Source organism: Symphalangus syndactylus, chromosome 2 (genome assembly GCF_028878055.3).
Source record: "Symphalangus syndactylus isolate Jambi chromosome 2, NHGRI_mSymSyn1-v2.1_pri, whole genome shotgun sequence".
NCBI lineage: Eukaryota > Metazoa > Chordata > Mammalia > Primates > Hylobatidae > Symphalangus > Symphalangus syndactylus.
The window spans coordinates 95478917-95506361 of record NC_072424.2 but is presented as its reverse complement, the minus strand read 5'-3'; the positions used below and the strand labels follow the sequence as shown (position 1 = coordinate 95506361).

The window sequence follows — 27445 nt, the reverse complement described above, 5'->3', positions numbered from 1 at the left end:
AGTTCGAGACCAGCCTGGCCAATATGGCAAAACCCTGTCTCTACTAAAAATACAAAAATTAGCAGGGCGTGGTGGCGCGCAGCACCTGTAGTCCCATCTACTCGGGGAGGCTGAGACAGGAGAACTTGAATCTGGGAGACAGAAGTTACAGTGAGCCTAGATTATACCACTGCACTCCGCCTGGATGACAGAGCGAGACTCCTCAAAAAAAAAAACACTGAAAAAGAAACACTAAATAAAGCTTACATGTCTATACTCCCTCTGAGTGATTCTTACATATCCACATGGCCTATATTTTCAAGTCTATATTCAAAGAGCCTTTCCTTGGCCTCCCTATTTAAAACTGTACCCCTTCCTACACCACTGACTTTCAACATTCCTATCTTCCCTTCTCTGCTGTACTTTTCCTCATTGCACTTACATTACCACATATTTACCCACATATATTATTTGCCAGACTCCCACTGAAATCTAAGTTCCATGAGTACACTGCTGCATTCCCATGTCTGGAAGAGTATCTGGTACTTAACAGACCCCAACTGTCACCTATAAATGAATGCATGAACGAATCAAAACCAAGAATGGACTAATTGAAGGTCTCTTATTTCAGGAATATTTCTTATTCCTTTAAAAAAACAAACAAAAAAACTGCTTTTACAGTTAGGACACAAAATCCTGTAAGCCCTTTCACTGAAAATGCTCCTTAAGATGCCTTTCAGTTCTCAGCCAAAACTTGGCTTAGCTTACTTCTTCCTTTTAATTACTAATCATTTTTCTTTTAGCAACTATGACACAGGATACTTCTGAATCACATCAGCAATTTAAACACAGGACTTGCCCGAACAAGGACATGTGGCAACATTAAGTCTGTACTAGTAGGCACGGTCATCAAGTCAAACAATTTAGCTATACATTTTCCTTCCCTACTGGAAGATAAAGATACTTGCTTTAAAAGAATCACCTGGCTGTACATCAACCCACCTATCACAATGCTTAATGTCTTTGATGTCTACTTTTGCTTCACTTATTTTTTTCCCCAAGCAAAACTGGTTGCATTGGTTAGGCATGGATTGTGTCATCTCCTAACAGTCTCATGATTTCTATTGGTCTGCTGAGTTCTTTAGCAAGTTCCATAAATGTCAGTCCCTGAATATATCAAACTTTACCCTACAGAGCAAATCATCATTTGGTGACGACAGGCTACTGCGTCATCATGTTCCTTGCGGGCTGCAGGAAAGATGATAGGGCAATCAGAGATCACCCTGTAAGCGTTACTGTCTGGCGTATGCCTACCCTCTCTGACAAAACCCTGCACTTAAATTTACCTATCTGACAAAGATTTATGCTTCTCTAGAGCACACAGGTAATTTATTGAACAGAGAATAAAACTTTCGTTTTCTTCCCTTCATACCAATACTCCTAAATCATTCTTCTCACATCTTTATCTTTAAAGAAATTCTAGTGCTTTCAAGATCTGATTGAAACTCAAACCTGACATCCCAAACCTGAGTCTTCCTCAACTTATCTCCTAACTATTCTTCAAGGTCCTGCTTAAATCCCACCTCCACTGCATGAACTTCTCAAGTTCCTTCATTCACAATTTCTCTCCTTTCTTCTCACAATAGTAATTTTACTCTCAACACTTCTTGTTATTAACCATGTCAAATATGTGAGCGTGTGCCTACCTCCTAACAAGCCTGAGAGTCCATGGAATTAAATGCAAGATTCCAAGGAATATGCCTAGCACAGTGCTTTAGGTTTGTACCTACCCAATAAGTACCGAATCTTTGTACTTACAAAAACTCTCTATGGTGAAATTCGTTCCCTCAATCAAAACGTATGAGAGGACAATTCTATCAAGTACTGTGTTAGGCACTGATGATGAAGGATCACAAACCATCCCAGGCTTCCAAGAGAGAAAGGGACCATTTTCTTTTCTGCCCATCCAATCTCTCACATATTTTTCATAAACCCAGTTCAAATACCACCTGATCCCCACTGCTCCCATTTGCAGTACCTATCACACAGCCCATGCCTAAGTCCTCTATAGCCTCACGCCTGGAAGCTCTCTTAAAAGAAACAGTGTGGTGTAACCAAAGGCAAAGACTGTGAAAAAGCACAGAATGGCTAAAATTCCGATCTTTGTGGCCCCATTACGACCTTGTGGCCTTGGGCAAATCAGTTAATGTTTTTAAACCTTGGCAAGGATATACAAACACCATCTATATTACTGCGGTATTATAACAAATGAGATTATTTATTTATTCATTTATTTATTTATTTGAGACGGAGTTTCGCTCTCGTTGCCCAGGCTGGAGTGCAATGGCGCGATCTCGGGTCACTGCAACCTCCGCCTCCCGGGTTCCAGCGATTCTCCTGCCTCAGCCTCCCTAGTAGCTGAGATTACAGGCATGTGCCACCACGCCCGACTAATTTTGTATTTTTAGTAGAGACAAGGTTTCTCCATGTTGGTCAGGCTGGTCTCGAACTCCCAACCTCAGGTGATCCGCCCGCCTCGGCCTCCCAAAGTGCTGGGATTACAGGCATGAGCCACCGCGCCCGGCCAAGGGATATTTTTAAAACGTTAAAAAGCGACTGAGTCAAATCCAGAGACGTAGTAGGTGTTCAATACAGCTGATCTCCCTTCCTCGAAAGCGCTAAGCGCTGTGACTTGCAGAGAGGCCGCGGCAACTCGCGCCCTGGGCACCACCCGCCAGACGAGCAGTCCAGCGGTCCAAGACGCCTCGGCCACCCCCCACCACCGCACCGGGCCTCACCTTGGTGGTCGTAGACGCTAATGTAGGAGATGCCCACGGCCATACACCACACCACGAGGCTCGCGATGTCCGAGAAGCTGGGTTCCTGCTCCACCTCGGTGATCACCAGGCCCATATGCACAGGCAGCTTCTCCAAGGAACGGCCGTCCGCGCGCCAGCGCATCCGGTGGTGGGCGGCTGCCAGGCACGACCCCCCGCGCGGGTGACGGTGGTGACGGCGGTTCCTGCCGACTGCCGGGGGCTTGCGGAGCGTGAAGCCGAGCGGCGCTAGGACCGCGGCAGAGGCGGCGCGGCAGCAGCGCCGCCAGATCCAGTTCCAGGTGCCGAACCGAACGCGGAGCCAGGAGGTGAGCGTGCGGTGCAGACAGAGCAGCGCGTGCAGCACCCGCCACACCAGCTCGTACAGCCCCGTCATACTCTTGTGGCCCTCGAGCACCCCCTCTCCCTCCCGCCCACTCCCGCGGCGCGACGGCTTTTTATCCGCCCCTGCGGCCGGCGCGGGCCATCGCTCCGCGTCCCCCCGCCCCCCGAGCCCGAACCCCTTTCCACTGCCAACACCTCACCTCGCCCCCGCCGCCATCTTCCTCCTCCCTTGGCAGCCCCGCCCCCAGTTGTACATGGACAGTTCTGATTGGCCAGCGTGGAATTCTGACGCGGCTTCTGGGTCCGAGAATATGGCCCAGCCGGGCGCAGTGAGGGAAGGCGCACGCCTGCGAACTAGCCGGGCCGATACCGCGGGCGCCCCCTGGTCGTGTGGAGGGCGATGAGCGAACGACCCTGGACTTTCTGAATGGGACCCCAGCAAGGCACACGGGGTCTTCAATGCAATGGGCGCTTCCAGGGTACGGCGTCCCTTGGGTCCAGAACGTCTTATACTGTCTCCTGTCACGGCCCCGACAGAAACGGTTTCTGAGGAGTAGAAGTGTCCTAAGTGGAAATTACAAATGCCGGAAAGAACCTAGGAATGGAAAGCAGCCCTCAGTAAGTGTTGATGCTGGGAATCCACCAGGGTTTCCAAAAGTGTCCTCAAAGGCCGGAGTGGTTCTGCTACTGTCCTTTATTCAGCCTCCCAGCTGAGGCTGAGAGCGAGGCTCTTTAGCCATGTTCCTGAAACACCCCTCTACCCATGTCATTCTTGTCTAAGGTATCCTTTCCTGGCTGTACATTGCTTAATACATAAAAGAGAGGCTCTACAGCTTGGCAGTCTAGTCACTTCATTCTTGTTTTTTGTTTGTTTGTTTTTTTTTGTTTGTTTGTTTTCATTTATTCGGCAAGACTTTGACCAAACGCTGTGGGTTAGGTTTAGAGTGGGGAGAAAAATAGACATTGTGCCTGACTTCAATCACCGCCACTATTTGAAGTAAACTGCCCATCCAAGCCTTATCATCCCCTTTAACACCCTAATGTTTCTGTCCGTCTGGACTTCGAAGTGGTCCTCTAGAATGGTTTTGTACTTCCCCGCGGTAAGTCTGTACTGTCTTTGCCCTTTTTGTTCAAGCTCTTCTCCTGAACTCCTGATTGCCAACTTGGTATTGCCCACATTCCAACCCATTTCTCAAGGTTCATCCTACATGCCACATCCTCTCTCATCATATATGCGTGTGTGCAATAATAATAGTTACATTATTTGTATTTATATAAGTACATATATAAAGATTAGGGAGGTATTACAAAAATGCAGCTGTACACATACACACACGTATACATACATTTACACACGTGTGTGTGTAAACAGTTGCATTTTTGTAATATCTACCTATTCTTTGTTCGCTAAAGCCTCTTTCCCCCTGGGAAACATCTGTTCACGTCTTGGCTATGTGACTTAATTTTTCTAACGTTGTCACTTTTTCAACTAGTCTCATTTTGGTTTCTAAGACTCATTTAACTTTACTTTAAAAGTTGAATCTCATGTCCATCTCCCTTTCGCAGTGCAATTTTCCTGCGTTTGGCAGTGCAGCCTGAAGAACTGAGGGCTGGGCACCAGGCACACCCTTCACACACTTCTTTCTCTCCGGGTCTCCTCTGCAGTAGCTCCTCTGATGATGGACAAAGAAGGGGAGGCAAAAGGCCATGATCAGGGAAGCCTACAGTCTTCTTCCTCGCTGCCCATTGCTGCAGTTTATGCAGCTACATGATGCTTGTTAAGGAAGCTCCCTAAACACCAGTGTCCCATTGAGATTTAGCCATGTATTCTGCAGACCCCACCCCACCCCGCATGCTGACTACCTTGCCACATTTCTCTAACATACTCACTTCTTTGCACCAATGTCTATCGGTTCTGACAAGATGAAAGACATCAATCTCATGTTCCCGCGGCCTGCTCTCAGGTGTGCAGGCACAGACAGGCTCTATCTTCTGTATTTCCTTTTTCCTTTGTTTTTTTTTTGAAACGGAGTCTCGCTCAGTCGCCCAGGCTGGAGTGCAGTGGCGCGATCTCAGCTCACTGCAGGCTCTGCCTCCTGGGTTCACGCCATTCTCCTGCCTCAGCCTTCCGAGTAGCTGGGACTACAGGTGCCCGCCACTACACCCAGCTAATTTTTTGTGTGTTTTTAGTAGATACGGGGTTTCACCATGTTGGTCTTGAACTCCTGACCTCAGGTGATCCGCCCGCCTTGGTTTCCCAAAGTGCTGGGATTACAGGCGTTGAGCCACCGCGTCCAGCCCCTGTATTTCTTTGAATTGCAAACTTAAGCAAAAGGATTCTAGCCACATGTCCATCTGACACACCCACATGCAGATCCTGGCGTCTCTCCCCAGCTATTTGTTTCCTTGTTTTCCTCCTAGAGTTTCCTCCTAGTAGCAGGTCCCCTAGCTCCCAGGATATTCAGCCTCCTAAAGAGTGGTGGGGCGGCGGTACCCACTTTTCTTCTCTGTCAGCTGTCAGTAGGCTAGGGATGGAGGGTCTCATACCTAACAGTTCTCTGGGTGGCCTTGAACCAACACAGTTCTTCGTCTCTTCTCACTTGTAGTTCTCGAGAATAACTGTAGAATGTGTTGGAATGCAATATACTATAGACAAGAAGGAACTGGCCAGAACAGCCCGGGCTCTGTTCCAGTCTCTTCTAGAAATAGGATGTCCTTCAACTAGTACTAGCCCAGCACATCCCATTGCCCTGTGGTAAAAACTGAGAGCAAATTGCTTTCTGGTGTCCCTTAGTTGCGGTGCAAGCGGTGCACGAGCAGATGAGACGCCATCCTCCCTAAGAAGTTTTCCTCAGCCTTGGGAGATATGGTCATTGTGACTTATGCTTCTGTTGTCCCTTGCTGCCTGACTTATGCTTCTGTTGTCCCTTGCTGCCTGTCTGTAAGTAATAAACCCACTTCACATAACTTGTGTGTGAGTGTTCTGCGTCACTGGACACTGGATATAGGAAAAGTGCAGTCCAAAATGCAGTGGGCTGAACCAGTAACCAGTGCACAGTGAACCTGCTTTGCATTTGGTGGTTGCTGTCAACTTCAGGCTGCTTCACTGTACTTAGAAGGAGGTGGACTCAGTGCCTTTTGTTCTCAGCCACAATTCTGGAATAACAGGAAAGCCACACTGGATGTCTTGCTCTGGATATACTTGGAATCTTAAGTTTATGGAGTCCTCTCTCTTCTGAAGATTTTCGTCTTTTGTCATTTCAAAAAAGCAGTAAATGTGGCACATTTAGGAACTTAGGGGTTCTGAATATAATGTTTGGATTTCTTAAATACCATTTAACCTTCCACCCCAAAATTTTACAAAGTATAGAAAAATACAGAAAGAGTTATCCAGCCTCAGACCCTTAAGCCCCAAAACATTATGGGGACGGTATTTCATTTACTTTTCAGTTTACAAAATGCTTTACATTATCTTAATCCTCACAACCACTGCTACTTTTACTGTCTCCATAGTTTTACCTTTTCCAGAATGTTACACAGTTGGAATCACACGGTATACAGCCTTTTCTTATTGCCTTATTTCACTTACTAATATGCATTTAAGCTTGTCCATGTCTTTTCATGATTTCATACCTCATTTCTTTTTAGTGCTGAATAATATCCCATTGCTGGGTGTACCACATTCCATTGCTGATGTACCACAGAACTTATCTGTTCACCTACTGAAGGACAACTTGGTGGCTTCCAAGTTTTAGCAATTATAAATAAAACTGCTATAAATATCAGTGTGCAGGTTTTGTGTAGATATAGGTTTTCAACTTATTTGGATAAGTACCAAGAAGAAGGCCAGGCATGGCTGACTCCTATAATCCCAGCACTTTGGGAGGCCAAAGCAGACCGAGCGTTTGAGCTCAGGAATTTGAGACCAACCTGGGCAACATGGTGAAAACCTGACTCCACCAAAAATACAAAAAATTAGCTGGACATGGTGGCATGTGCCTGTGGTCCCAGCTACTTGGGAGGCTGAGGTGGGAGGGCTGCTTGAGCCCGGGAGGTTGAGGTTGCAGTGAGCTGAGATCACACCACTGGACTCTTGCCTCGGTGACAGAGTGAGAGACCCCATCTCTGAAAAAAAAAAGAAAAAAAATACCAAGGACCACAATTGCTGAATCATACAGCAAGAGTGTGTTCAGTTTTGCAAGAAACTGCCAAAATATCTTCCAAAGTGTCTATACTATTTTGCATTTCCACCAGCAACAAATGAGTTCATATCGTTCCACATCCTTGCCAGCATTTTGTGTTGTTAGTGTTTTGGATTTCGGTTGTTAGTGTTTTGAATTTTGGCTGTTCTAGTAGGTGCATAGCAGTATTTCATTGTTTGAATTTGCAATTCCCTAATGACTTATGATGTTGGCATCTTTCTGTATGCTTATTTGCCACCTGTCCATCTCCTTTGATGAGGTGTCTATTCAGTTCTGTTAAAACCCCATTTTAAAATGAGGTTGTTTGTTTTTTCATTGTTGAGTTTTAAGAGTTCTTTGTACATTTTGGATAATAGTCTTTTATCAGATATGTCTTTTGCAAGTATTTTCTCCCAGTCTGTGGCTGGTCTTCTCATTCTCTTGATAGTATCTTTTGCAGAACAGAAGTTTAAATTTTAATAGAGTCAAACTTATCAATTTTTTTTTCACAGATTGTGCCTTTGGTAGTTGTATTAGTCTGTTCTCACGCTGCTAATAAAGACATACCTGAGACTGGGTAATTTATAAAGGAAAGAGGTTTAGTTGACCCACAGTTCCACATGGCTGGGGAGGCCTCATAATCATGGCACAAGGTGAATGAGGAGCAAAGTCACATCTTAAATGGTGGCAGGTAAGAGAGCTTGCGCCGGGGAACTCCCATTTATAAACATAGATCTTGTGAGACTTAATCACTACCAAAAGAATATTATGGGGGAAATCATTCCCATAATTCAATTATTTTTACCTAGCCCTGCTCTTGACACATGAGGATTATTACAGTACAAGGTGAGATTTGGGTGGGTACACAGCCAAACCATATCATTCCACCCCAGCCCCTCTCAAGTCTCATGTCCTCACATTTCAAAACCAATCATGCCTTCCCAACAGTCTCCCAAAGTCTAACTCATTTCAGCATTAACTCAAAAGTCCACAGTCCCAAGTCTCATCTGAGATAAGGCCCCTTCTGCCTATGAGCCTGTAAGATCAAAAGCAAGTTAATTACTTCTAGATACAATAGGGGTACAGGCAATGGGTACCCACACCCATTCCAAATGGGAGAAATTGGCCAAAACGAAGGGGTACAGGCCCTATGCAAGACCAAAATCCAATAGAACAGTCGTTAAACCTTAAAGTTCCAAAATGATCACCTTTGACTCTATGTTTCATATCTAGGCCACACTGATGCAAGAGGTTGGCTCCCATGGCCTTGGGCAGCTCCGCCTCTGTGGCTTTGCAGGGTACAGCCCTGCTCCTGGCTACTTTCACGGACTGGTGTTGAGTGTCTGCAGCTTTTCAGGTGCATGGTACAAGCTGTCAGTGGATCTACCATTCTGTAGTCTGGAGGACGATGACCCTCTTCTCACATGTCCACCAGGCAGTGCCCAGTGGGAACTCTGTATGGGGGCTCCAACCCCACATTTCTCTTTCACACTGCCCTAGCAAAGGTTCTCCATAAGGGCCCTGCCCCTGCAGCACACCTCTGCCTGGACATTCAGGCATTTCCATACATCCTCTAAAATCTAGGCTGAGGTCCCCAAACCTCAATTCTTGTTTTCTGCACACTGCAGTACCAACACCACGTGGAAGCTGCCAAGGCTTGGGGCTTGTACCCTCTGAAGTAACGGCCTCTTACCTTGGCCCCTTTTAGCCATGGGCTGGAATGGCTGAGACATGGAGTACCAAGTCCAGAGGTTGCACACAGCAGAGGGGCCCTGGACCTGGACCAGGACTAGGAAACTATTTTTCCCTCCTAAGCCTCCTGGCCTGTGATGGGAGGGGCTGCTGTGAAGTTCTCTGACATGCCCTGAAGACACTTCCGCCCCCTCACCTTGTCTTGGTCATTAGCATTTGGCTCCTTGTTACTTATGCAAATTTCTGCAGCCAGCTTGAATTTCTCCCCAGAAAATGGGTTTCTCTTTTCTACTGACTGCATTGTCGGGCTGCAAACGTTTCGAACTTTTAGGCTTAGCTTCCTTTTGAACACTCTGCCACTTAGAAATTTCTTCTACCAGATACCCTAAATCATGTTTCTCAAGTTCATAGTTCCACAGATCTCTAGGGCAGGGGCAAAATGCCACATGTCCAGCTCCCAACAAACTCCTTATCTCCATCTGAGACCATCTCAGCCTGGACTTTATTATCCATGTCACTATCAGCATTTGGGTCAAAGCCATTCAACAAGCCTCTAGGAAGTTCCAAATTTTCCCACATCTTCCTGTCCTCTTCTGAGCCCTCCAAACTGTTCTATCCTCTGTCTGTTACCCAGTTCCAAAGTCGCTTCCACATTTTTGGGTATCTTTACAGCAGCACCCCACTCTCAGTGCCAGTTTACTCTATTAGTCTGTTCTCACACTGCTAATAAAGACATGCCTGAGACTGGGTAATTTATAAAGGAAATAAATTTAATTGACTCAGGCCCCAAGGGCTCTTTAGTCAACAGGTAATAAATTCTGCCAGCACTGTATCCTTTCCTTCTAGGAAGCAGGTTCCCTCTGGCCCTGGGTATATCTAGAAATGTCATCTGGGAGCTAGGGCCTGGAATGGGGCCTCACGACTCTGCCTAGTGCTCTATTCTACTGTGGCTAAGCTGGTGTCCAAGTTGCAAGACAAAGTCCTCTTTGTTCTTCCCTCTCCTCTCCTGAAACAACAAAACAATTCTTTTGTTAGGTACATACATAATAAGGATTTTTCTATCTTCTTGAAGAATTGACCTTATCATTATACAGTGCTTCTCTTTCTTACTGACAAGTTTCCTTGCTCAGAAGTCTCCTCTGTCTGAAATTAATATAGGTACTCTTACTTTCTTTTGGTTAGTATTAGCCTGGTATATCTTTATCCATCTTTTTACTTTTAATTTATGTATATTTACATTTAAAGTGAGGGTCTTATGGAAAGCATATCATTGGATCTTGTTTTTAGATTCACTTTGACAATCTCTGTTTTTTTTTTAACTGACCCAACTGAGGAACAAATTATCTAATTTTTAATTAGTGTATTTAGACCATTAATGTTTAAAGTGATTACTGATATAGCTGAATTAATATTTACTGTATTTGTTACTTTTTTCTATTTGCTATACTTGTTTTTTATTTCTATTCGTGTCTTCTACTTTTTTTCTGTCTCTTATGGTTTAAATTGAGCCTTTTATATGATTCCATATACTCTCTTAGCATACCAGTCATACCTCTTTTTTTTTTTTTTTACTGTTTTTAGTGGTTGCCCTAGAGTTTGCAATATATATTTATAAATAATCCAAGTCCACTTTCAAATAACACTATACTTCTTCATGGGTAGTACAAGTACCTTATAATAACAAAATAATCCTTATTCCTTCTTCCTATTTCCTTTTATAATTCCTATGATTCATTTCACTTATACATATGTGTACATACATATGTAATATCTATGCATACATAATCAAATATATATGCTCACATAATTGAATACATTGTTGAAGTTACCACTTTGAACACACTGTTATCTGTTAGATCAATTAAGAATTAGAAAAATAAATTCATTTATTTTACCTTCACCTATTTATTCTTTATTGCTCTTTGTTTCTTTATTTAGATCTGAGCTTCTAACCTATCCAGTTTGCCTTCTCTCTGAAGAACTTTTTTTTAACATTTCTTATAAAGCAAATCTGCTGGCAACAAACACCCTCAATTTTTGTCTGTCTGAGAAAGTTTTCTTTTTCCTTCACTTTTGAAGTATAATTTTGCAGGCTACAGAGTTCTAGATTGGTGGGGTTTTTTCTTTCAACACTAATATATTTCACTTTACTCTTTTCTTGTTTGCATAGTTTCTGAGAAGCTGGATGTAATTCTTATATTTGCTCCTTCATAAGTGTTTTTTCTCTCTGACTTCTTTCAAGACTTTTTCCTTATCTTTGACTTTTTGAAGTTTGAATATGATATGCCTAGGTGTAGTTTTGGGGGCATTTATCCTGGTTGGTATTCTATGAGCTTTCTGACTCTGTAGTTTGGTATCTGATATTACTCTGGGGGAAATTCTCAGTTATTGCTTCAAATGTTTTTTTTTTCCTTTTTTTTTCTTTTTCTGGAATCTTCATTTAACATAGTTACATAATTTTTAATTGTCCCAACAGTTCTTAGATATCCTGTTTATTTTTCTCCTCAATCTTTTCTGTCTTTGCTTTTCTGTTTTGGAATTTCTAGTGGTATACCCTCAAGCTCAGAGATATTTTTCTTCAACTGTGTGCAGTCTACTAATGAGCCCATCAAAGGCATTCTTCATTTCTGTTACAGGAATTTTGATCTCTAACATTTCTTTTTGATTCTTTCTTAGAATTTCCATCTCTGCTTACATTGCCTATCTATTTTTGCATGCTGTCTACTTTATCCATTAGAGTCCTTAGGATATTAATCACAGTTGTTTTAAATTCCTGGTCTGATAATTTCAACATCTGTGCCATATCTGGGTCTGATTCTGATTCATGCTCTTTTTCAAACTGTATTTTTTGCATGTTAGCATGCCTTGCAATTTTTTGTTGATAGCCAGACATGATGTGCTGGGTAAAAGGAACTGCTGTATATGTACTATTGGTAATGTGGTTGTAAGGTACTTGTTTTTGTAAAGTTTTATTGGAACACAGCCACATCCATTCATTTACGAATACAGCAGTTTATGGCAGAGTTGAGTAGTAACAACAGAGAACTCAAGGCCTACAAAGTCTAAAATATATATATATATTGGGTCGTACCCATAAAAAGTTTGCCAACACCTGATTTAGATTATAAACTCTCTTCAGTAAAAGGAACTTTATTCTTATTAGCTTTAGAGGCTGAAAAGTATTATATACCTCTAATATTCCTAGAACTCCCAAATAATAAGAAACGATTAATATGTGCTAGTTTTTTAGGGGGTGAAATCCCCTTTTGACAAAAAACTACTGGGTCACAAGCATTTTTATTTAACAATCCAAAATCCTCAGGTAAATCACACTGGCTTGATAGTTTGGGTTTTTAAAAAAATTTCTAAGTTCATTCCCTGGATTTATCTTCACATAAAGAAACTAGTCAGTATAAACTTCCTGAATTTTTGCACTGAGTTACTGATCAGATACATTTACTCCCATATAATGTTTTAAATTAGGAAAAATATAAAATTATAAACACAACAGTTTAGAACTATAAAAATTCTGAGAAACTTTTTATATCAACATTAATTATGACCTGTAATGTATCATCTTAAATAGAATTTCCAAAATCTTTAATTAACTTTAAGACCTGGAATAATATGAAATCAGGCTAGTTAACTGATTAATTGATATAAGTTGCATCAATAACTTCTAAGTAACATAGAATACTGAAACATTGGTCACATATATACATATATTCTTATATATACACATTGATACATATGTGTATGTATATACATTTAGTTTATATATATATATATATATATATATATATATTCCACCAACCTAGAACTCTGTATCCTGCAAAATTATACTTCAAAAGTGAAGGAAAAAGAAAACTTTTTCAGACAGACAAAAATTGAGGGTGTTTGTTTCCGGTAGATTTGCCTTACAAAGAATGTTAAGTTATTCAGAGAGAAGGCAAATGAGATAGGTTAGAAACTCAGATCTAAATAAACACACATAAATGCACACTAAATGTATATACACACACAAATATATTTTACTGTTTGTATCTATATATTTACAGTATATGCTCTATATATAAGATTGACTAATTTGATTATCTGAAGGATTAAGGGAGGAGATCACCCCTCATATTGTCTTATGCCCAATTTCTGCCTCCAAAGAAAGAAGAAGTAAAAACTAAAAGGCAGAAATGAAATCCACAGGCAGACAGCCCAGCGCCGCGCCCTGGGCCTGGTAGTTAAAGATCGACCCTGACCTAACCAGTTACGTTATCTATAGATTCCAGACATTGTATGGAAAAGCATTGTGAAAATCTCTGTCCTGTTCTGTTCCCATCTGATTACTGGTGCATGCCACGTATCTGCTGCTTGCTGAATCGATCACAATCCTCTCACGTGGACCCCCTTAGAGTTGTGAGCCCTTATAAGGGACAGGAATTGCTCACTCGGGGAGCTCGGCTCTTGAGACAGGAGTCTTGCCAATGCTACCGGCTGAATAAACCCCCTCCTTCTTTAACTTGGTGTCTGAAGAGTTTTTTTTTTTTTTTTTTGCTTTTTAAATTGCTTTGTTAGCTTTAAATTTTTCCATGCAAATGGGTGAAACTACTGCTGACAGAAACTTAGAATGAGTGCAAAGGCAATCTTCAAATAGAAGCTGGCAACACAAGACCCACTTGACACATGGAAATAACATAGGGTTCACAGCAAACGGATCAGTAAAGGCATATTAGGAAAATGCAAGGAAAAAGAAAACAGCGGGAATCACAGTGTTAATCTCATGATAAATGGCAGGAGTCAAGGCATAAGGCAAAATTCATCATGATGGTCATGGTGATTAGAGAGCTGCCCCATAAGGATACGCAGACAATTCCTCAACTGCAGCTCCCTAAGTTTTCTTCTGATTTTTCTCATCTCCTCCGTGAATATTTCCATATCATCTCCATCTCCACCCATTCCATCATTGATCTGCCTATTGGGTATGGCCCATCAAAAATTAGGGGCAAGTCGGCGAGCCTGTCCCCATCAATTTCCTGCAGGCTGGTGGCCTTCACCTCCTCCCAAAGGGCGGTCTTCCTCTCCATTCTGCGTAGGCTGCTCCATCTCTTCGTTTTCCTGGGCCTATCCTTGCAGTCTCCTCCTCCTCTGGATTCTCGCCGCGAGGTGCACCGCAGGGACACTTAGCCTCGCAGACCTGCTCTGCTTTTCCCCAGGCCGGATGCCCGTCTGAAGAGTTTTGTCTGCGGCTCATCCTACTACAGGATAACTTTTTTTTTTCCTTTGAGATGGAGTTTCACTCTTGTTGCCCAGGCTGGAGTGCAGTGGCGCAATCTTGGCTCACTGCAACCTCCACCTCCCAGGTTCAAGTGATTCTCCTGCCTCAGCCTCCCAAGTAGCTGGGATTACAGGCACCCGCTGTTAGGCCTCTGAGCCCAAGCTAAGCCATCATATCCCCAGTGACCTGCACGTATACATCCAGATGGCCTGAAGCAACTGAAGATCCACAGAAGTGAAAATAGCTTAACTGATGACATTCCACCATTGTGATTTGTTTCTGTCTCACCCTAACTGATAATGTTCTTTATAATCTCACCCACCCTTAAGAAGGTTCTTTGTTATTCTCCCCACCCTTGAGAATGTACTTTGTGAGATCCACCCCCTGCCCCCAAAACATTGCGCTTAACTCCACCACCTATCCCAAAACCTATAAGAACCAATGATAATCCCACCACCCTTTGCTGACTCCTTTTTCAGACTCAGCCCACCAGCACCCGGTTGAAATAAACAGCCATGTTGCTCACACAAAGCCTGTTTGGTGATCTCTTCACATGGACACATGAAACATTTGGTGCCGAAGACCCAAGTCAGTGGGACTCCTTTGGGAGACCAGTCCCCTGCCCTCACCCTCACTCAGTGAAGAGATCCACCTACGACCTCAGGTCCTCAGACCAACCAGCCCAAGGAAAATCTCACTGATTTTAAATCAGGTAAGCGGCCTGTTTTTACTCTCTTCTCCAACCTCTCTCACTCTCCCTCAACCTCTTTCTCCTTTCAATCTTGGCACCACCCTTCAATCTCTCCCTTCTCTTAATTTCAATTCCTTTCATTTTCTGGTAGAGACAAAGGAGACACATTTTATCCGTGGACCCAAAACTCTGGCACCGGTCACGGACTCGGGAAGGCAGCCGTCCCTTGGTGTTTAATCATTGCGGGATGCCTCTCTGATTATTCACTCACGTTCCATTGGTGTCTGATCTCCGCAGGGATGCCTGCCTTGATCATTCACCCATGTTCCCTTGGTGGCAAGTCAATTGTGGGGACACCTGCTTTGGCTGCTCACCCACATTGCAGCCCAGGGCTGCTCCCTACCCCCCTTCTCCATGTCTCTACCCTTCTCTTTAAACTTGCCTCCTTCACTATGGGAAACCTTCCACCCTCCATTCCTCCTTCTTCTCCTTTAGTCTGTATTCTCAAGAACTTAAACCCTCTTCAACTCTCGGCTGACCTAAAATCTAAGTGTCTTATTTTCTTCTGCAATACTGCTTGGCCCCAATACAAACTCAACAATAGTTCCAAGTGGCCAGAGAATGGCACTTTGGATTTGTCTATCCTACAAGATCTAGATAATTTTTGTTGAAAAATGGGCAAATGGTTGGAAGTGCCTGACATCCAAGCATTATTTTACACATTGGTCCCTCCCTAGTCTCTGCTCCCAATGAGACTTGTCCCAAATCTTTCTTCTTTCTCGCCTGTCTGTTCCTTCAGTCTCCACTCCAAGCTCTGAATCCTTTGAATCCTTCTTTTCTACAGACTCATCTGACCTCTCCCCTTCTCCCCAGGCTTCTCCTCACCAGGCCGAGCCAGGTCCCAATTCTTCCTCAGCCTCTGCTCCCCCACCCTATAATCCTTTTATCATCTCCCCTCCTCACACCCAGTCCGGCTTACAGTTTCATTCCGCAACTAGCCCTCCCCCACCTGCCCAGCAATTTCCTCTTAAAAAGGTGGCTGGAGCTAAAGGCATAGTCAAAGTTAATGCTCCTTTTTCTTTATCCAACCTCTCCCCAATCAGTTAGCATTTAGGCTCTTTTTCATCAAATATAAAAACCCAGCCCAGTTCCCAGCCCGTTTGGCAGCAACCCTGAGATGCTTTACAGCCCTAGACCCTGAAAGATCAGAAGGCCGTCTTAGTCTCAATATGCATTTTATTACCCAATCTGCTCCCAACATTAGAAAAAGCTCCAAAAATTAGATTCCAGCCCTCAAACCCACAACAGGACTTAATTAACCTCATCTTCAAGGTGTACAGTAACGAGTAGAGGCAGCCAAGTAGCAATGTATTTCTGAGTTGCAATTCCCTGCCTCCACTATGAGACAAACCCCGGCCACATCTCCAGCACACAAGAACTCCAAACACCTGAACCGCAGCTGCCAGGGGTTCCTCCAGAACTGCCTCCCCCAGGATCTTGCTTCAAGTGCCAGAAATCTGGCCACTGGGCCAAGGAATGCCCACAGCCCAGGATTCCTCCTAAGCCATGTCCCATCTGTGTGGGACCCCACTGGAAATTGGACTGTCCAACTGGCCCAAGGCTCTGATCGACTCCTTCCCAGATCTTCTTGGCTTAGTGGCTGAAGACTGACACTGCCTGATCACCTCAGAAGCCCCTTGGACCATCATGGACACCAAGCTTTGGGTAACTTACAGTGGAGGGTAAGTCCGTCCCCTTCTTAATCAATATGGAGGCTACTCACTCCACATTACCTTATTTTCAAGGGCCTATTTCCGTTGCCTCCATAACTGTTGAGAGTATTGACGACCAGGCTTCTAAACCTCTTAAAACTCCCCAACTCGGGTGCCAACTTGGACAATATTCTTTTATACACTCCTTTTTAGTTATCCCCATCTGCCCAACACCCTTATTAGGTTGAGACATTTTAACTAAATTATCTGCTTCCCCGACTATTCCTGGGCTACAGCCATACCTCATTGCCACCTTTTCCCACAGATTAAGGCCTCCTTCACATCCTCTCCTTGTATCTCCCCACCTTAATCCACAAGTGTAGGACTCCTCTACTCCCTCCTTGGCAACCAATCATGCACCCCTTACCATCTCATTAAAACCTAATCACCCTTACCCTGCTCAATGCCAATATCCCATCCCACAGCATGCTTTAAAAGGATTAAAGCTTGTTATCACTCGCCTGTTACAGCATGGGCTTCTAAAACCTGTAAACTCTCCTTACAATTCCCCCATTTTGCCTGTCCAAAAACCAGACAAGTCTTACAGGTTAGTTCAGGATCTGCGCCTTATCAACCAAATTGTTTTGCCTATCCACCCTGTAGTGCCCAACCCTTACACTCTTTTGTCCTCAATACCTTCCTCCACAACTCACTATTCCGTTCTTGATCTTAAAGATACTTTTTTCCCCTGCACCCCTTGTCCCAGCCCCTCTTTGCTTTTACCTAGACTGACCCTGACACCCATCACTCCCAGCAGCTTACCTGGGCTGTGCTGCCGCGAGGCTTCAGGGACAGCCCTCATTACTTCAGCCAAGCTCTTTCTCATGATTTACTTTCTTTCCACCCCTCTGCTTCTCACCTTATTCAATATATTGATGACCTTCTACTTTGTAGCCCCTCCTTTGAATCTTCTCAACAAGACACCCTCCTGCTCCTTCAACATTTATTCTCCAAAGGATATCCAGTATCCCCCTCCAAAGCTCAAATTTCTTCTCCATCTGTTACCTACCTTGGTATAATTCTTCATAAAAATACACGTGCTCTCCCTGCGGATCACGTCCGACTGATCTCTCAAACCCCAACACCTTCTACAAAACAACTCCTTTCCTTCCTAGGCATGGTTGGATACTTTCGCCTTTGGATACCTGGTTTTGCCATCCTAAGAAAACCATTATATAAACTCACAAAAGGAAACCTAGCTGACCCCATAGATCCTAAATCCTTTCCCCACTCCTCTTTCCATTCCTTGAAGACAGCTTTAGAGACTGCCCCCACACTAGCTTTCCCCGACTCATCCCAACACTTTTCACTACACACAGCCGAAGTGCAGGGCTGTGCAGTCGGAATTCTTACACAAGGACCAGGACTGCGCCCTGTAGCCTTTTTGTCCAAACAACTTGACCTTACTGTTTTAGGCTGGCCATCATGTCTCCGTGCAACAGCTGCCACTGCCCTAATAGTTTTAGAGGCCCTCAAAATCACAAACTATGCTCAACTCACTCTCTACAGCGCTCATAACTTCCAAAATCTATTTTCTTCCCCACACCTGATGCATATACTTTCTGTTCCCCAGCTCCTTCAGCTGTATTCACTCTTTGTTGAGTCTCCCAGTTACCATTGTTCCTGGCCCGGACTTCAATCTGGCCTCCCACATTATTCCTGATACCACACCTGACCCCCATGACTGTATCTCTCTGATACACTTGGCATTCACTCCATTTCCCCATATTTCCTTCTTTCCTGTTCCTCACCCTGATCACACTTGGCTTATTGATGGCAGTTCCGCCAGGCCTAATCGCCACTAACCAGCAAAGGTAGGCTATGCTATAGTATCTTCCACATCTATCATTGAGGGTACTGCTCTGCCCGCCTCCACTACCTCTCAGCAAGCCGAACTCATTGCCTTAACTCGGGCCCTCACTCTTGCAAATGGACTACACATCAATATTTATACTGACCCCATATCCTGCACCACCATGCTGTTATATGGGCTGAAAGAGGTTTCCTTACTACGCAAGGGTCCTCCATCATTAATGCCTCTTTAATAAAAGCTCTTCTCAAGGCTGCTTTACTTCCAAAAGAAGCTGGAGTCATACACTGCAAGGGCCACCAAAAAGCATCAGATCCCATCACTCAGGGCAATGCTTATGCTGATAAGGTAGCTAAAGAAGCAGCTAGAATTCCAACTTCTGTCCCTCATGGCCAGTTTTTCTCCTTCTCATCGGTCACTCCCATCTACTCTTCCCCGCTGAAACTTCCACCTATCAATCTCTTCCCACACAAGGCAAATGGTTCTTAGACAAAGGAAAATATCTCCTTCCAGCCTCACAGGTCCATTCCATTCTGTCATCATTTCATAACCTCTTCCATGTAGGTTACAAGCCACTAGCCTGTCTCTTAGAACCTCTCATTTCCTTTCCATCCTGGAAATCTATCCTCAAGGAAATCACTTCTCAGTATTCCATCTGCTATTCTACTACCCCTCAGGGATTGTTCAGGCCCCCTCCCTTCCCTACACATCAAGCTTGGGGATTTGCCCCTGCCCAGAACTGGCAAATTGACTTTACTCACATGCCCCGAGTCAGAAAACTAAAATACCTCTTGGTCTGGGTAGACACTTTCACTAGATGGGTAGAGACCTTTCCCACAGGGTCTGAGAAGGCCACTGCAGTCATTTCTTCCCTTCTGTCAGACATAATTCCTCAGTTTGGCCTTCCCACCTGTATACAGTCTAATAATAGACCAGCCTTTATTAGTCAAATCACCCAAGCAGTTTCTCAGGCTCTTGGTATTTAGTGGTGCCTGGTTTTACCTCAACTGCCACCCTTAAGTTCTATCTTTTATGTGGATAGGAGATCTTCAGTGGCAAGGTACCCTCCAATACTTGCACCCTGATGAAGTCCTATTCTTTACTTTTATACTTACTCTTATTCTCATTCCCGTTCTTATGTCATCCTCTACCTCTCTCCAGCTATCTCTACGACACTATCAATCTCATTCTCTCCTAGCCATTTCTAATCTTTCTTTAACAAACAGTTGCTGGCTTTGCATTTCTCTTTCCTCCAAAATCACCGAGGTCCTGACTTACTCACTGCTGAAAAAAAAAAAAAAAAAAAAAAAAAAAAAAAAAAAAATGGTGGGGGGACTCTGTATATTTTTAAATGAAGAGTGTTGGTTTTACCTAAATCAATCTGGCCTGGTATATGACAACATAAAAAAACTCAAGGATAGAGCCCAAAAACTTGCTAACCAAACAAGTAATTACGCTACCCCCCTTGGACTCCTTGGACACTCTAATTACATGTCCTGAGTCCTCCCAATTCTTAGTCCTTTAATACTTGCTTTTCTCCTTCTCTTATTCAGACCTTATGTCTTTCGTTTAGTTTCTCAATTCATACAAAACCGCATCCAGGCCATCACCAATAATTCTATACCACAAATGCTCCTAACAACCCCATAATGTCACCCCTTATCCCAAAATCCTTCTTCAGTTAACTCTCTTCCACTGTAAGTTCCCATGCTGCCCCAATCCCACTCGAAGCAGCCCAGAGAAACATCGCCCATTATCTCTCCATACCACCCCCAAAAATTTTCACCACCCCAACACTTTGCCACTATTTTGTTTTATTTTTCTTATTAATATAAGAAGACAGGAATGTCAGGCCTCTGAGCCCAAGCTAAGCCATCATATCCCCTGTGACCTGCACGTATACATCCAGATGGCCTGAAGCAACTGAAGATCACAGAAGTGAAAATAGCTTAACCGATGACATTCCACCATTGTGATTTGTTTCTGCCCCACCCTAACTGATCAATGTTCTTTATAATCTCCCCGACCCTTAAGAAGTTTCTTTGTAATGCTCCCCACCTTTGAGAATGTACTTTGTGGGATCCACCCCCTGCCCCCAAAACGTTGCTCTTAACTCCACTGCCTATCCCAAAACCTGTAAGAACCAATGATAATCCCATCACCCTTTGCTGACTCCTTTTTCGGACTCGGCCCGCCTGCACCCAGGTGAAATAAACAGCCATGTTGCTCACACAAAGCCTGTTTGGTGATCTCTTCACATGGACATGTGAGACACTCGCTACCACGCCCAACTAATTTTTTGTATTTTTAGTAGAGAGGGGGTTTCACTATGTTGGGCAGGCTGGTCTTGAACCCCTGACCTCAGGTGATCCCAGGCTTTGGCCTCCCAAAGTGCTGGGATTACAGGTGTGAGCCTCCTCACCCAGCCAGGATAACTTTTTCTGTAAGATGAAAGACATCATAATGCAAGCCATTTTGGAAAATATTTTGGGTTAAAATGCTATTAATATATCCGATGAAATAAAGATAATATCCCTACCATAAAATAAACCTTACAAATTGATTTTTAGAAAAGATGAAGAGCTCGATTGCTTAATGGGCAAAGTATATGAATAGGTAATTAACAAAAGAGGAGATGCAAAGGCTAACAAATATATAAAAACCTGTTCAATCTTACTAGTGGTCAGGAAAGTAAAAAATGAATTAATAAGATACCATTATTTTCATCCATCAGATTGGCAAAAAGTAAAGACTGCGCATAGATGCTGATGACTGCCCATAACCAGGAAAGCACAATACTGCTGTTAAGAGTTTGAGTGTGAGTCAATACAACATTTGGAGGAAGTAATCTTTGTAAAATTATCAGGTGGGATTAATTACAATTGAAAATAGGCTGAGCACGGTGGCTCACACCTGTAATCCCAGCACTTTGTGAGACTGACGTGGGAGGATCTCTTAAGGCCAAAAGTTCAGGACCAGCCTAGGCAACCTAGCAAGCCCCCATTTCTACAAAAAAAATAAAAATAAATTGGCTGGGTAAGGTGCTGAGAGTTTGTAATCCCAGCTACTTGGAAGACTGAATCAGGAGAATAGTTTAAACCCAGTGTCTCACATGTCCATGTGAAGAGACCACCAAACAGGCTTTGTGTGAGCAACAAGGCTGTTTATTTCACCTGGGTGCAGGCGGGCTGAGTCCAAAAAGAGAGTCAGCAAAGGGTGGTGGAATTATCATTAGTTCTTACAGGTTTTGGGATAAGTGGTGGAGTTAGGAGCAATGTTTTGCAGGCAGGGTGTGGATCTCACAAAGTACATTCTCAAGGGTGGGGAGAATTACAAAGAAACTTCTTTTTTTTTTTTTTTTTTTTTTTTTTTTTTGAGACGGAGTCTTGCTCTATCACCCAGGCTGGAGTGCAGTGGCCCGATCTCGGCTCACTGCAAGCTCCGCCTCCCGGGTTCACGCCATTCTCCTGCCTCAGCCTCTCCGAGTAGCTGGGATTACAGGCGCCCGCCACCACGCCCGGCTAATTTTTTTGTATTTTTAGTAGAGACGGGGTTTCACTGTGGTCTCGATCTCCTGACCTCGTGATCCGCCCGCCTCGGCCTCCCAAAGTGCTGGGATTACAAGCGTGAGCCACCGCGCCCGGCACAAAGAAACTTCTTAAGGGTGGGGGAGATTACAAAGTACATTGATCAGTTAGGGTGGGGCAGAAACAAATAGCAATGGTGGAATGTCATCAGTTAAGGCTATTTTCACTTCTTTTGTGGATCTTCAGTTGCTTCAGGCCATCTGGATGTATACGTGCAGGTCACAGGGGATATGATGGCTTAGCTTGGGCTCAGAGGCCTGACACCCAGGAGTTCAAGGCTGCAGTGAGCCAAGATCATGCCACTGCAATCTAGCCTGGGTGACAGAGCAAGATCCTGCCTCTTAAAAATGAACGAACAAAAAAACAAAATAAAACAAAAAACACGTAACCAACACAGGGATCCCAGTTTGGGATTTCATTACATTACCAGGTGAATCATGAGCTACTTTTCATACAATGCATGGAGATTTATTGCCTATTTAGACAATTTTCAGTGACATTGGGAATTGAGGGAAAAAAAAGTTGATAAATTCTAAGTAAGAAATTAGTACTATAGGCCTGAATAACAGTGATTTAATCCAGGGTGAGGGAGGTTGTGGCAGTTGTGGGGTTGTGTGGTGTGGAAGAGAATAGATTGAGCAAAAGGACTATATACTAAGTATTTTTCTAATATGGAGATTGATTGGGTTAAGAACACTCCCACTCTGAAGGCAATTGTCAGTGACTGTTTTGAATGTTGAAAATAGGTATTAAACAAAATCCTTTATGTGTTTTGTGGAAACCCATAGAGAATATTAAAACAATATCTTGCCTTAGAAAAAGATGGGGAAATCCATTACACCACCTCTGTCCTGTCAAAAACAGATACCACCTAGAATAAAGGCAATCCTAGGGCTGAGACTATGCTAGTAAGACCCCTGAATCAAACCATTAAGATAATCCATTTTTATTAACTGGAACGACACCAGTTCCACAAGGTTTATTCTCACAAACCTGTGCTTTGGGCACTTTTACCATTCCCTGGGGCTTCAGACTGATATGCCAGCAAGAATCCAATTTAATTCCCCATCAATTATGGTATGTGATGCAAAAACATTGAGTTTCTGGGTGACTTGTAAAGATGGCAGTTATTTCATTTGTGTGCATATTTGGCTAAGTAAATTTAGCTAAGAGCAAAATATCAAATTAACTAAAATGATGGGTGACATAACTGAGCCATGACGCATGACAAAGAGAGCTTTAGAAAATTATTATTCTGTAATCCCAGCACTTTGGGAGGCAGAGGCAGGCGAATCACTAGGTCAAGAGTTTGAGACCAGCCGGGCCAATGTGGTGAAACCCCGTCTCTACTAAAAATACAAAATTAGCTGAGCATGGTGGCGAGCACCTGTAACACTAGCTAATTGGGAGGCTGAGTCTAGAGAATCACTTGAACCCAGGAGGCGGAGGTTGCAGTGAGACGAGATCGCACCACTGCACTCCAGCTTGGGCAACAGTGCAAGATTCCATCTCAAAAAAAATTATTATTCAGTTTCTTAGTGTTGGTGAAACTCATATAACCTACAGATAAAAATCATGAAAGAGCTAAATGCCACCAGACCCTTCTAACCTCCTTTCCCCTACATTAATGGCTATTTTATAATGAGACCAGACTCTTCAGCTGTAGCCTCAACACCAGCATTATTTGCTGAGGGGAGATAGTAAACACCTATAGAGAAAAAACAATTCTTTGTAAGGAAGGAGAGTTTTCTGACCATCAGCCTTGAAGTTAACTTACCCTTCTACAGCCAAGACATCCATGAACATCCTCTGTCTGAAGTAAGGGAGGAGACTCACAGGTGCAACCAAGCAGATTTGGAGAAGACTTTTGAGCCCCTTTGCAAAGGAATTAGCAGAAAGCCCACATCAGAGGTAGATAAGTCTACAGCATTTCCTGCTATTGTATATGCTGCATAGCAGAAATTTTTAAAGTGTCCAAAGGAACTCTTTAAAGTTGATAAATTTTGAGCAATTCTGAGTAGATACTAAGAATGATGTTTAGTGAAAATATCACCTCTGATCAAAGCAGTAATTTCCAGTGAGACTGTGTGTATGCCAGAAAAAAGCACTAGCTCCTTTTCATTTATTTCAGCTCTTGCTTCTTAGGTTCCAAACTGGGATGACATTCTCACCCACTAACCCAAGGCTAAATGGGAGATTAATCCATCTAAGAACAAGCAAGCCCTTACAGGGGCCAACTTAAAGGCTCTAACCAGAATTTGTATTACCAAGGGAGCAGCCCATAGGAGGCATATGGCCAGGCAATGGCTCAGTTCTGACTCTTGGCAGGGCTAAGCAACTGTAATTTGCAATGTTTGGGGTCCAGGGAGAAAAGACAAGGGCCTTCAGCATAGACACATGCTGTCCACTGCATAACCCTGGGGGGAACCAGTTACATGTGACCATATGACTGGCATCTGGGATATTGAGCAATGTCTCCATTGGGAGAGAGGAGCAGATTTGCAAACTATGGGGAGCACATAGAAAAAATGTCTTTTTTTATATAAGTTTTATTCAAGAAAATTAACTCTAGGAGATATTGCTATAATCCTTAGTTTACAGATGAAGAAACAAACACTGATAGGTATCAAGAAAAACTAGTCTTTGGAAGTTTATCTTCCCTTTACCTATCTACCCCCAAGTAGTCCCTTTTCTCAGTGCCCAAAATGACTCTCCCTTCTCCAACTCAAGTGACACTCAACCTACACCTACCATCCAGGGCCTTGATACAACATCTCATATTCTGTATTTCATTCTTCCTTCTAAATGTCACCTGCCCTGCATCCCAATCCTGGTCTCCAGCTGCTTTCCAAGATTGATAGGTAATTATCTAATTAGAAAAAAATATTCTACATAAGTGGCTGATAATTAGGCTTTAAAAAATTTGCTTATCCTTTTCTACTTTATCCTTCTCCCCACCTTTTATCTCTTTTCTAGTGAAGTAATTGATCAACTCAATGAAGAACAGATGAATGGATGGATGGATAGATATAAATTCTATTATTAAGTAAATTGGGTCCCTCCAAAATCCATATGTTGAAGCCCTAACCCCCAATATGACTGTACGTGGAGATAGGGCCTTTAGGAGGGTAAGTAAAGCTAAATAATGTTATAAGGGTGAGGCCCTAATCTGGGTGTCCTTATAAGAAGAAGAAGAGAAACCAAAATGCACTGCATGCTCTTTTTCCCTGTGTGCCCAGATAAGAGACTGGGAGTAGAGGCCTCACCAGAAACCAACCCTGACGACACCTTAATCTTGGAATTCCAACCTCCAGAACTGTGACAAAATTAATTTGTTGTTTAAGTACCCAGTCTATGCATTTAGTTATGGCCACCAGAACAGATGACTGCAGATACTTTGTTGGACATATGACTATTCTAGATACTGTTTGTGAGTAGAATGTACGGAGTGAATCTTATATTGCTGCAAATGCTGTAGTCAGAAGAGTGCTGGACGGAAGTAAGAAAACTCAGGTACAATCGAGTTCTAGCTCTGCCTCTTCCTGTAGGTGTGAATATGACAGTTACTTCACCCCTATGAGCCCGAGCTCCTTTATCTGTAAAAGGCTAGATTCCTTCTCAAGGCCCTCACAGCTCGGGAATTCTAATAATAAATATCCAGGAAATGTCAGTGGGTATAAATTATTACTCATCATGCATTATTAGTCTTCCTTAGAGAGAACTGTAGGTCTAGCACATAAGAGTTGAAGTCCCATACAATAATAAGAAAAATCATGTAAGAGTTCCTTTATTTCTGTACTTCTGTGCTTTATAGACTTGGGATACATGTCAGTGTGCCAAGGAGAAAGAAAAACCCCACTACAAATAGGGCTTTTCTGCAAGAGAGTCAATTTTTTTTTTTTTTTTTTTGAGACGGAGTCTTGCTCTATCTCCCAGGCTGGAGTGCAGTGGTGCGATCTCAGCTCACTGCAAGCTTTGCCTCCTGGGTTCACGCCATTCTCCTGCCTAAGCCTCCTGAGTAGCTGGGACTACAGGCGCCCACCACCACACCTGGCTAAATTTTGTATTTTTAGTAGAGACGGGGTTTCACCGTGGTCTCTATCTCCTGACCTCGTGATCTGCCTGCCTCGGCCTCCCAAAGTGCTGGGATTACAGGCATGAGCCACCGCACCCTGCCAAGAGGGTCAATTTTATAAAGATTTTGAGAAAGGAAAATATAAAGTAAGTAATGCAAAATGTGAATAAAACAGTAAGTTAAAACATGACATTCTGAAAAAAGGTTTGGCTTCTGGTGGACATCTTTGCTCATCCATTCATTCTCTATTATTTACTTTCTTTCTCACTGGGGACATTTTAACAGAAAAATGTTGTAATGTACTGCAACAGATAAATCTTATAGGACCTAATTTGGATACGGTTTCAGATTTATTTGCAAGTAGACTGTATTCAGAAGTGGATTCACAGAACAAAATTATTCTTTGGCCATTCCCAAACAGGCAACTGTCAAAAGCATACATTTAATCAAAAGAAAGGCAGGATGGGGATTGTGGTCACCTCAGTGAGAACTGCATAGAACTCGGAGCACAAATCTTCAGGAAGGCCATTGCTGGGATATCCGTAGGATTGAAGGTGCCTGTTTGCATTTCCCTTTCTGGTTTCATTTTGGTCTGAGAAAGACTGTCAAACAAGACCTACTGTTCCTTAGCCTGGCAAACGTGTGACTCAAACTAAGCCAATTAATCTTTCCCTCTGAGGATATGAATGTTGAGAGGAGGAAGCTAACAATGATAATAGTTGGAGGCACTGCATTCTGCCAAGAGGAGAGCCCTGAAGAAACTGAGGGTCTCTTCCATGATGTATTTCTGCCTGGGGCCCTGGAGCAGCTTTGATCTCTGTCCTTTCAAGATCCTCATCTTTTCCTTTGATTCTGTGAGCTATCCCAAGTCCTTTCAATAACTTCTTTCATGCTTAAGTCAGTTAGAGTCTGTTTTTATTGCTTTCAACCAAAAGCCTGTAGTGTATGCCAATAGCACCAGCATCATATGCAAAAATTATTTTTCTTATTTGATAAAATCAGCTACTCTATTTCCAGGAAGTTATCCATATGATGATTCTATTTAGCATTGTGGTTCGCCAAGTGTGATGGTTAATATTAAACGTCAACTTGATTGGATTGAGGGATGCAAAGTATTGTTCCTGGGTGTGTCTGTGAGGGTGTTGCCAAAGGAAATTAACATTTGATTCAGTGGACTGGGAGAGGCAGACCTACCTTCAATCTGGGTGGGCACCATCTGGTCAGCTGC

General features: G+C 43.3%; 1 protein-coding gene, 1 long non-coding RNA gene and 1 pseudogene across 2 annotated transcripts in view; 1 reads left to right on the top strand and 2 right to left on the bottom strand.

The window, feature by feature from the left end:
• The window catches only part of NUS1 (NUS1 dehydrodolichyl diphosphate synthase subunit), a 34265-nt gene extending 30817 nt beyond the window's left edge, over positions 1 to 3448 (bottom strand). Inside the window, exon 1 of the mRNA XM_055262460.2 lies at positions 2778 to 3448. Within this exon, the coding sequence (XP_055118435.1) occupies positions 2778 to 3192 (415 nt within the window). The 5' untranslated portion in view covers positions 3193 to 3448. The remainder of the gene's footprint in view (positions 1 to 2777) is intronic.
• Positions 3449 to 3497: 49 nt separating this feature from the next.
• Positions 3498 to 26625, top strand: LOC134733009 (uncharacterized). Its single transcript, XR_010116520.1, has 3 exons — positions 3498 to 3758; positions 14762 to 14994; positions 25119 to 26625. It is a non-coding gene; the product is annotated as an uncharacterized lncRNA (long non-coding RNA).
• On the bottom strand, positions 13525 to 14119 carry LOC129472623 (protein BEX3-like; annotated as a pseudogene).
• Positions 26626 to 27445: the final 820 nt, after the last annotated feature.